Source organism: Amphibalanus amphitrite, unplaced genomic scaffold (genome assembly GCF_019059575.1).
Source record: "Amphibalanus amphitrite isolate SeventyFive unplaced genomic scaffold, NRLGWU_Aamphi_draft 000186F_arrow, whole genome shotgun sequence".
Taxonomy (NCBI): domain Eukaryota; kingdom Metazoa; phylum Arthropoda; class Thecostraca; order Balanomorpha; family Balanidae; genus Amphibalanus; species Amphibalanus amphitrite.
Genome location: NW_024881681.1, coordinates 809,357 through 820,474, shown reverse-complemented (window position 1 = coordinate 820,474; position 11,118 = coordinate 809,357). Strand labels below are relative to the sequence as shown.

The window sequence follows — 11,118 nt, the reverse complement described above, 5'->3', positions numbered from 1 at the left end:
AACAAGTAAATATTTGAAGTTGCAGCCAAATCCTGTGCCTTCTCTGCTGCAAGAGCTACATGTCACCATTGAAGCAAGGTAAGTGTTAAAAGAAATTGTTCACCTTCTGTGAGTAACTGGATGAATAAAATTTAAAAAGGTGTGTTAAAAATGTGATGAATAAAATTTAAATGTATTCTTACTTGGAATTACACACTTCTTCTAAAGGGATTTCATTATTTTAATGATTAGAGTGAACACTAACAGCTGAACAACCTATCAGCTGCAAGGGATTCTGCTCCTGTAAGTGCTCTCATCGCTGATTGGCCACTGTGTGTGTTGAAGAGGTTTCTGCTTGCTGTAAATGAGCACTAGAACATGAATTTAAGCACCAATATTCACTGATAAAAGGTGAATATCTCAAACGGTTCAAATATAAGGCATACACAAATCTGCTCTATCAGACTGCTATCTCAATTTAAAATCCCATGTTAAAGGTGAACTATTTCCTCGACAGGACCAGCTCGACTCCTGCAGTAGGAGTCCAGCCTCGTCCAGTCGTCGCCGCTCGCCAAGACCAGCCGGACTCCTGCAATAGGGGTCCAGGCTGACCCGTTCGTCCAGTAACCGCCGCTCGTCAGCACCAGCTGGGCTCCTGTAGTCGGGGTCCAGCCTCGTCCAGTCGCCGCCGCTCGCCAAGACCAGCTGGGCTCCTGTAGTATGGGGCTAGGATGGCCCGTTCATCAACCTGTCCTGAAGTCACATCGCTGTCAGCCAGCCGAACTCAGTACATAAGTCACCAACCCTGAATGTTGCCAGCCAAAGTCAGCAGTTTCCTTCGGACAGTCATCTCACCAGTGTTGTACAGTGTACGAGGTTAGTGACGCAGTTAAATGCGTCAATTAAATGCGAGGACGTGCGCTTGTATGCAGCGTTTTGTCATGTTGATCTGCATGGGTGTCGATTTTCACCGAATTGAGGGTGCCCACTGCCCGGGCGCAGCAAATCCGCCGCTGCCTTAGCGGTGACCTTGACCCGCACCGTCTGTTGGGGCTCCAAAGCCAAGCCAGCCGAGCCGGCGGGGAATTTAAAGAGCTTGAGCACCCCCAACCCGGCGGGAATTGACACCTATGTTGAGCTGTATGGATGCGTTTTAGCCTTCCGCCGTGGTGGTAAATAGCAGCCTACATGCAGAATTAGGCAGGCTTATTAGCGGACTCATTATTGGATTCATTGTGTCACGTTTGTCGGCACGTGTAAGATGTGCTTAACTGCCATTGGCTCTCGGCCTGGCGACTTCTGGGGACCACGTAATGGGGATGACAATTGGGATCCTGTGCCTTAAGCCGGCCATTTACGTCCATGGCTATATACCCCCGTACTAGGGCTAGTTATGACGTATATAGGGATCCACGAGATCTTTTTTGATGAATGTGTTGTGCAGTGTTGAGATCCGCGTGTAACGCCACTGTTTGGCCAGTCTGCCCTCAAACGCGTCATCTTTACTCGTATTTTATTTACTGAACGCTTTGCATGGTCCAGTGGTTTATATAGACATCTTCCTTGCACTAGCTAGTTTTATGTGGCCAGGTTGATTGCCTGTCAGCGCGGTCACGCTGTCGTCTTTCGATTGGTGCGCTTAAATGCGGCGAGATGAATATAGGATTTCCTTTGATGCTATTTAGTACCTGCGCCCAGCTCAACTGGGGAAGGGGGGGGGGGAGGGCACTGCCGACTTTTGGTCCCATTCTTTCCATGTAACGCCCATAGAGCCCATGTTAAAATGCCAAAATCAAAGGGGGGGCACGGTGCCCCGGTGCCCTCCCCGTTCCGCCGCCTATGCGCGAAAGTACCAACTACCAACAGTTTCCAGTTGTTTGTGTCCCAATGTTTTTTATGAGTTGGACGATTGGGCTTTTCCCATCGCTCGTTATGCAATTATTTTGTTAAACACTCTAAAGTTGTTTCTCTACAAGTCATTAGAACTTAGAAGCAAATAGATATTGATGGATACGATCTCAAGGGGGCCGATAAGAAGGAAGAGCGCGCGGCGCAATGATTGTGGAGCACAGCACACGATTAATGTGAGGCGCATTTAAGCGAGAAATAACTTCATTGAACAGAAATGAGCAGAGTACCAGCATTGAAACTGCACCAGTACCAGCATTGAAACTAAATATAAGATATCTCAGAAGGTTGCGCTTTTGGGGCCGAGTTGTGGTGCTTTACGCCGTACATCATGCTTAATGAATGTGACCGTCGTGTTTGTGGGATCCCCGTCGGTACCTACTAGTCAGCCCCACGAATCGTGGTAGATCATAAAGATAATCTTCGCCTCCGGTTATCATTTTGATATATCTACGAAACGGGTGCTGGGTGGTACACGAAAGCAGCTTTTTCAGGTGAGTTGAAAGGGGAAGAGGTTCTTTGAATTACCATTTCGGACCATGGTTCTAAAAAGCGCTAGTTTAAAACTATTGTTATAATTCCTATCGTAAACCATCGGACGCTTGACGCTGCATTGGCATTGGTACGATGTGCCGGTAATCGCTTCGCTCGCCGAGAATGATAGCGTGGCAGGTTTACTGATATGTAGGATTATCAAATAAATGTAATAGAAACGATATTAAATCCACTACCTCTTTAGAAGCTCTTGAAATAAACCTGGCTATCTGGTTGTCGAAGCCAGGCAAATTATATGCTTGGAATGGCTAAATGTCCATTGTCCATGACATCATTAAATTGAATTATTTTCCTTCTTAGCACTTAAAATACATTTCAGCGACACAAAACTCCCAAAAGTCTGATATCTTGCCCGTGGTATCGTGGTACGATCGGCGAGTACCTTCCTACGCAATGTCCATGGCTATGCGAAGTCCAAGGTTGGCCTACATAAGCCTTGGGTTGGCCTGTTTATCCTGTTTCATATCGTATCTATGAAAATAAAGTATTCACGATCGCATAGCCAAACTGAGAACAAAATATTTATTTGCAAAACTCCAGCAATACCCCTCGCTTGATACTATAAAAAATATTGCACACGATCATGCGAAGCCGTGAATCCTACCGCCTTTATTTAGCGCCGGCGTTCCCGCGTTAATAATTTCTCCTGAATCGGAGGACCAATAATCAGCTGACGCACCGTTGTTTTGATGTCGGCGGACCGTGCCAGCCTGAAATACCTTCAACATTAGCCGAGGCGGGCCGAAGCCATTTCCCAAATGCACGTGCTAATGTTAAAGGGATATCTCGGCATGTGGTAAATATAAAAACTGTTATTTTGGCGCCGAGAATGATCTAAAACTATCCCACGTACATGGTATCGTGATTTCATGCACTCCTTGCAAAGTCCAATGCTTAACTTTTGCATTGTTAACCTTGCGTGACGTCATTTATGACGTCACTAGGGTCGTACGAGTTTTTCGTCAATAACTCCCGATCAAATGGAGCTAGAGAGTCGGGAAAGCCACCAATGGACTCGGGAAGACCTTCCGAATCGAATGATATGCCATATGATACCCTTTGCCCAGCTTCGTGACCTGAGGGGCTCTGACCTGACCTTGACCCGAGGTCAACTACTTAAGTTGACCTCACCCTAGCAAAAAGTATACCATTCGATGCACCTGAGCTAGGCGAACACAATGATGCCAAAATCGCGGCTCTGCGGCCATTTTTTTGCGAAGTTATTTACTAAAAACCGAACCCGTAACTTCAGTCACGTGACCTGACCTCAGACGCTACCGGTTAACCTGAGACCTTAAAATCGGGTACCAATCGCTGGGACTTGTAACGGCACACACGCTCGTTTTTTCCGAGAGGCTCTAGCTCTATTAGAAGCGAAACGGCGTGCTGGGGTCGTATAAACCCCTCCGAAACCCATTTTGTTTGCGGGAAAATGAGGAACTTATAGAAAGAACACCTTTCTAATTTTTTGCATGTCGATTTGCAATGACATGAAGATTATTTTGAAAAAATAAAAAAGGCAAAAATTTTGGTCCCAAAAGTCATTAGAGGCAAATGAAAAAAGATTAAGGTTTTTGCTCAGCAATGAAATTTTTTCTATGGAATTTTTAAATAGTAATATTAATTTTTGATTCATCGCAAGCTTAGTGATGCTTACTTTTTGTTGGTTGCTTAACCCGTTCTTGAGTTATAGGCCATCAAACTCACCGTTACATACCTAAGTTAAAAAAATGCAATGCAATATAACTCAAAAAGTTTTGATCTGAGAAGTCTGATATTTTGCCAGGCGTCTTTGGGGCCTATGATTACCCCTAGGACCGATTTTCATTAAAATCTGAGAGATGAGGGTGACGGGCCTGGTACGATCTATCGTGGAATGCCCCAGCTAGTGATAACACTGGTTATAAGTACTTCAAAACTTCTTCCCCTTCCATTGAACCTATTTTAGAGCAATGCCCATTTTGCTCCCTGTGCAATAATTATGGAAGTTTGTATGCATATGCATAAGTATCTATCGTCATTCATCCAATACTGACGGCCAGGCCATGATAAGCCACCTTTAGTTCATGCTTAGGTATTCTGATTTCACATCCTCGAGTTCCCGCCTCCAATCTTTGTGAGACGTTCCGAGACAACATTGCCCGATATTCAGTGGCACAGTCAACGTCCCACGTTTCTTGCTGATATCTTATACGTTGTCAGTTACAAACGGCAGGCAAGTATCGCCCTGTCTCACCCAACCGTATTGTGCCGAGCTGAGGGAGTCATACCTGAGTGACGTCACACACAGAGTGACGTCACACGGCGTGACGTGACGCCGCCGAGAACCATATCAGCTGCGGAGCAGCGGAGCAGCGGCCCGACACACAGAGTAGAGCGATTGTCGTGTGAGGGCGAACGGTGGGCGCGCTGTCACGCAGGGTCGGAGTGAATGTGGCAGTGACAGTGCTGAGACACTCGCTACAGGGTGGTCCAAGAAGCAGTGGGTTTGTGACCGTTGACGGAAGTGATCGCGTGGAAGTCTGTGGATGGTGTGAACTGTGGGGATTTTGAAGATATCCGCGGCTGTGTGAAGGGTCGTGATCGATTGCGACACTGCACCGTTGCGAATGAAGTGGGTCTGAGGTAATTCAGAGGACGGTTAGCCGTTTTGGAGGGGACGAGAGACGTGGAACACTTATTCACGCAGCGCGCCTTTATTAGAGGACAGATCGGGCTCTCCACTGGCGCCATGCGTCGCTCGGCGGCGCCATCTCTCCCCCGCCTGCCGGACAGACTGGTCCGCGGACCGGCCGGTCCACCCTGCAGGACCACCGGCCCCTGCAGACCGACCACCGGTCCCTGTGGACGGACCACCGGCCCCTACCGCCGGACCCCGTCGCTCACACGGGCCGTGCTGCTGGCCGTGCCGGCCGTGCTGGCCGTGCTGTTGGCCGTGCCCGCCGTCTGCCGGGCTGACACGGAGGTGGGCGGCGTGTACTCGAGCGCTGTCCACTGGGACCGGGCCCGCGGCCCCTACCTAGCCAGCTCTGATGTGCTGATCCTGGCTGGTGGCTCAGTGAGCATTGATGCCGGTGTGACTGTCCGATTCGTTCCCGGAACGGGGGTCACAGTCAGAGGAGGACGACTCATTGCTGCGGTAAGTACGCAGGGAGTGGCGGATGATAGGAGTATCAGTTGTTTGACGTGGCTGAAGTGATTGCTAAACCTCAAGGTGAGGCATGGTTAAATGCCGAAAGTGTTTGCATACCCAAGTGGGTAATGTTTGTATAATATATCGCAAGTAGCTATTGACTCTTTCGGCATTTAAATCGGAGCGAATTACAACCCTAGACCATTTTATCTATGTAAGGACGTTAGGTGTTTGCATACCCAAGTGGCTAATGTTTGTGTTTTATACCGGCAAGCAGCTGTTAGCTCCTTCGGCATTTGAATCACGGAGAATTGAAACTCTAGACTGTTTTATCTAAAAGTCACATTATTGTTTCATGTGCGCATAACTTCTGGCAAACGTGCATGTGTAGCCGTCAATACCATCACTGTCAGGCATACTTCAGCCGCGTGGTACGCCCGTTGCGATTTGGATTGGCAGTCACGTCCCCACCCCTCCCCTCCCCGCCCCCACCTGGCCTGTCGCCACTGATAACCCACTGATAACCGCTGTGCTGTTACAACGGCCTGTGGCCCGTGCTCGTGGCAGCGCGGACGGGGCAGCGCTGAGCCGCGTGACTCACAGCACTCACACGGCGAGTCGGTGGGGCCTCAGTCTGATTCGGCAGCGGAATTCGACTCGGACACTGTGGCGTAGATCGTCGATGATATAATGGTATGGTGAGGATCACTGACCAGCCAGTGGCTTAGCTCACCGCCAATTCAGAACTTACAGAAGCCACGTCTTTACACGACACGCCGGATCAATTCGCTTTTGAAGTGTCGAACGCACGCGTTTACTTTGATTTCTGGCTCGTTGATACTGGGAACGGGTCAAGCAGTTTGGCGAACGGTGCGGCATTAGGAGCTGGAATTAAGTCACTAAAACAGGAACGTCTACCAAAATACAGTGTTTTCTGATCGTAGCCACTAGCCTATTTCGACAAGACAAACGCTCACAGCTTACACAAAAACTGCAGCGTTTTTCAATGCCGTAATTGCTGAGCAGCACGTGGCGTGGGGTTGCGGCTGAAGGGGACAGGGGAAGGAGTGAGAAGGGCCCATTCACGGGCCCCACCGTGACGCCGGTGTGACGGTGGTGGTGTGACGGTGGCGGTACCGTCACAGCGCGACTGACTCAGACCCGGGCCGACAATCTGGCCCGTAGGTATGTTCCGCCAGGTCCCCCGCCCCATACCGAGTCACGCAGGGTGCCTCGGCGGAAGTCACCGCGGTTCCACCCGGCGTAACCGAATGGATGATACAATGCCAGGGACTCGGCTACCATGAATTGGCCTCTGTTTAAATCGTTGTTAGGTGCACAAAAAGATAAGTTATTTTGGGGATCTCATGACTTAAAAGCGTGTCTAAAGCAGGAGTGTAAGGGAACTGTGTCTGCGATGCCAGTTGATGCTGTTCAAAAGCCTTCAAAGCAGGGCTGCGGAGTCGAAGTCGGAGTCGGAGTCGCCCGGAGTCGACAGTTTTGGAGTCGGAGTCGAAGTCAGAGTCGCCAAAATCTTACCGACTCCGACTTCGGAGTTGGAGCTATCGCTGCACAGAGTAACGTCATGCCCTGCACATGTTTGCATAGGCGATTCTACGCTAGTTGACCTTTCGGAAAGCAGATTTTGTCGAAAAAAGACCATATTCCTGTTTTGGACGAGAGTTTTCAGCGAAACTGAAGCAGAAGAAGGCGAATTCTCCGGAATCTGCTTTAAATTCTGCGTGTTATTTATAAGGCATTTTATTGCAAAGTAAGGCTTTGGAACGATCCAATGATCGTTTCAGGCAAAATAAAAGACATCTCGACTAGGAATTTAAGAATAACATCCGGAGTTGGGGCTGGAGTCGGAGTCGGAGTCGGAGTTGATTTTGAAAGCCGGAGTCGGAGTCGGAGTCGCCCGAAAATCGATCGACTCCGCGGTCCTGCTTCAAAGCATACAGTTGTATGAAGAAGCTCAAGTGTCAAAATGAAACAATTTTGAAGCTGAATAATGTGCAATTAGATGATGTTTTGTTACTGGAATTTTTGAGCCTCAAGAGTCACTAATCATCAATTGAAGACGGCCAGACGGGTGACTGCGGTGGTGACGGTGGCGTCGTCGTCACGGTGTGCCGGTCACGGACGCGGGGTCACGCCGACCGTAACGAAAACAGCCGTCACGGCCTGGCCGCGCACGTGGCCGGCTCGCGCCGCGTCACATTGACCGACACAGCGTTACACTGGCCGTTACATCGTCACACTGGCTGTAACAGACTGCTCGCTACTGCGTCACACTGGCTGTCACGTGTCACACTGACCGTTACTGCGTCACAGCACTTGCAGCGTCACGAAGATCGTCACAGTGCTACTGCTGTTGTAACAGAGGACAGATTAATTATTATTCGAGCCAGGTATGAGAGAGAGACAGAGGACAGATAAGTTATTATATGACCCAGGTATGCATGCATTGTCACATTAACGGGTATTTAGGGATTGTAGTAAGAATTAATGTTAATCTGGTTCTCATAACTATAGGAAGCTAAAAACAAATCCACATCCTTTAGTTATGAACAAAAGGCTATCATTAATTCTAACTACAATTTTATGTAATTAAAATCATGCTAAAAACGTTTTAAACCATTGTAACGACTAACGAGCACCTAATGTAATTTTCAAAGTCTTTTTGTTGACCAATGGTAGCTGCATGACTGACACACGTGTAACACAATCTGGGGGTTGAAGTAGTCTCTGTACTCCAAGTTTGATACGGTTATCGGCTCTTTGTTTGTAGGCTCAATCGCTTGCTGGCCATGTCTAGGGTTATGATTCAATCGCATTTTACCTTTAAAAGATTACTGTGCGATATGTGTAACTGTTCCGAGACGTACTCAAGAGATATGCAGCTTTAAACGGCTGCAAAGATTAGTATGCAAATATACGAGACTTATTCATCCTTCAGGGGCCTCTGAAGGTGAAGTTGTATGTACCCATGACACACAACCCAAACATAGTGGTAGACTGTCCCGCAGTGCAAGCGCGCCTCGCCACTTAGACCGTCCCGCAAGACACAGCCAGTAATGCTAACACCGATACAGCCAACACGTGCGTGACTCAAACGCGTAATAGATCGCTGCACACATTTTAAATAATATAATCGGTATTCCGTTTAAAGCATGCACTTCTTAGCTTTATCAGTCCGCCTTGGTTCGACCAGTACGTACAAAAGATTGCAAACATGGCAAATCAATCGTCATGGCATAAACGACATGCATGGCACCTTTCATCGATTGGACTTGTGACTGATTCAAACAACTATACATAGAGCAATGGTATCGTGTCCTGCGCCCACATGTGACCAATTAGGTGCCTTGTGACCTCCCCTAAATGCACGCTGTGGGCGCTGTGTTCTCCCGTTCCAGGGCGGCAGCCGGGATCGGATTGTTCTGACCACGGCCGAGCCGTCCGTCGGTCCCCTGCCGCACCCCTCCCTGCGACTGGTGGACGGGCCGACACCGTGGGAGGGCCGGGTGCAGATCTTCCACCGACACCACTGGCGATCCGTCTGCACCAACTCCAGAAAGTGAGAATTTGCAACGCCAATGATCACTAACGGTGTCGCTATTGTGGTTTAATTCACAATGCAATATTCCTTAGCATTGTGAGATGTCAACAGCGCCACATGATTCAATGACGTGTTCATTTAAGGCTGTTAATACTTAATTATCAAATGCACTTGCTGCGATCGCTCCACGGTATTCGCACTGTTCAAGAGACGTTGTGGACGTTGCAGGTAGCGACCGTAACTGCTGTGAGGTAATACATATACCCGGTCGAAGCGGCGTGCCAGCAACCATGAATGACTTCTCCCAACCGTGACTGCACATTCACTTTCTGCAGCTGGACGGAGGCGGACCGGGGGGTGGCCTGCTCGCAGCTGGGCTTCTCTGGTGGCGAGTACGCCGACTGGTACCCGTGGCTGAACGGTACCCGCCGCCTGCTGTACCCCAAACCGGACTGTACCGGGGCAGAGAGCCGCCTGCAGGACTGCAACTGGCAGTACCGCGCCATGGGAGCCGGCGTCTGTGGTGAGACTCAATAGGTGGTGACAGAAGTTTAACGCCCGTCTTTTATCCATGCCTACTTATTTTTTCTGAGTCTGTTGTTTAAAATTATGAGACCCCTCCGAATGCCCTTCACTGAGATCAGCTGCAGCATGCAATTCGTCGTTCTATTGGTTTTCTTGAATCCGGTACATCTACGCAAAGGCCCAACTTTCCTCAAGGTGGCGTCCCGTCTCTCAGCTGACCCGCTTTGTGCTTTACCGGCAGACGAGCACGCCGACCTGGCCATCCGCTGTGACCCCGTGTTGGGGGCCAGCCGGCCTCTGACCCACTGGCGTGGACTGAGGTTCGAGCACGCCTCCTACGTCAAAATGCTCACCGCCGGAGACACCCTCTACGAGAAGTTCTCAAATTCGAAGCTCTACCATGTGGATGTGCTGCACGCCGGCATGGGACCCAATAAGGAGGTATGTACCATGTGAAACCCAAGAAGTAACATTGAGCGAATCGTCAAGCGTAACTTTTTACGCCTGGATTGTCTTTAGACTAAGCTTTCGTTCCGTCACTCGTCAGTACTGCTAAACACCGTTCAGCAGCAGTATCGCTCTTAGGCACCAAAGCTTCCTCGATTCTTTCGAAAACAATGTAACATTTTCAGCATTTAAAACATGACAAATTACCCTTAACGTGCCTAACCACTGACCGTCTCGCTCCCAGGCTCAGGCGGCCATTGAGAGTGTGGGCGTGCCTCCTCGGATGTACTCCCTGACGGTGAGGGACTCGGTCTCTGGCGGCATTAACGTCACCCAGCCCGACTCGCTGGTGGCCATCAACAACTGCACCGTCAGCGACAACGCTGGTCAGTGGATGAAGTGTCAGCTGGATGTTCGGGTCTTCAGGAGGCGAGGAATTTGGGCACTAAATAATTTTAGTTACAGGTTCGCTCATGGCAGTGTCTGCCCTCCTGATTAATAATGTACTTCGAGAAAGTTCACTTGAAACATTTACTTAAGTTCGACGTATTTAGTATCTAATATCATTGTATGCTGTTCAAAGTCATGAACGAAGTCATGAACAGCAGCGATCTTCTTTAACACTTGCCAGGCATCGGCATGTACTTCAACACGTCCACGGGACTGGTGCACGTGCACGACTGTCACGTGCACGGTAACGGCGCCGACGGCCTGAAGTTGGTGCAGCACGAGCTGCAGATCCCGCGCCGGGAGGTGGACGGCGCGCCAGTCTCGGATTTCTGCAGCTCGGGCACCACGCTGGAGTCGGTGTACCCCATCGTCACGGCGGCTCAACAGTACCGCACCAGCTACCTCTCCAAACGGTGTCAGAAGGTGAGGGAGAGAGTCGCAGAAAGGTCGCCTCTAAAGCTCGGTTATGTTGAGGTTATGTCCGATAGCTGCGGTACTCGGAGTAACTGCTGTGGTAGCAGAGTAACCGCTGATAGCTACGGTATTCGGGTCGATATCG

At 49.5% G+C, this 11,118-nt stretch overlaps 1 protein-coding gene across 1 annotated transcript in view; it reads left to right on the top strand.

The window, feature by feature from the left end:
* Window positions 1–4,888: 4,888 nt before the first annotated feature.
* LOC122384341 (protein bark beetle-like) overlaps window positions 4,889–11,118 on the top strand; it is a 30,076-nt gene continuing 23,846 nt past the window's right edge. The window contains exons 1-6 of the mRNA XM_043371665.1: window positions 4,889–5,581; window positions 8,995–9,155; window positions 9,473–9,660; window positions 9,904–10,103; window positions 10,354–10,495; window positions 10,741–10,982. Of these exons, the coding sequence (XP_043227600.1) occupies window positions 5,174–5,581; window positions 8,995–9,155; window positions 9,473–9,660; window positions 9,904–10,103; window positions 10,354–10,495; window positions 10,741–10,982 (1,341 nt within the window). The 5' untranslated portion in view covers window positions 4,889–5,173. The remainder of the gene's footprint in view (window positions 5,582–8,994; window positions 9,156–9,472; window positions 9,661–9,903; window positions 10,104–10,353; window positions 10,496–10,740; window positions 10,983–11,118) is intronic.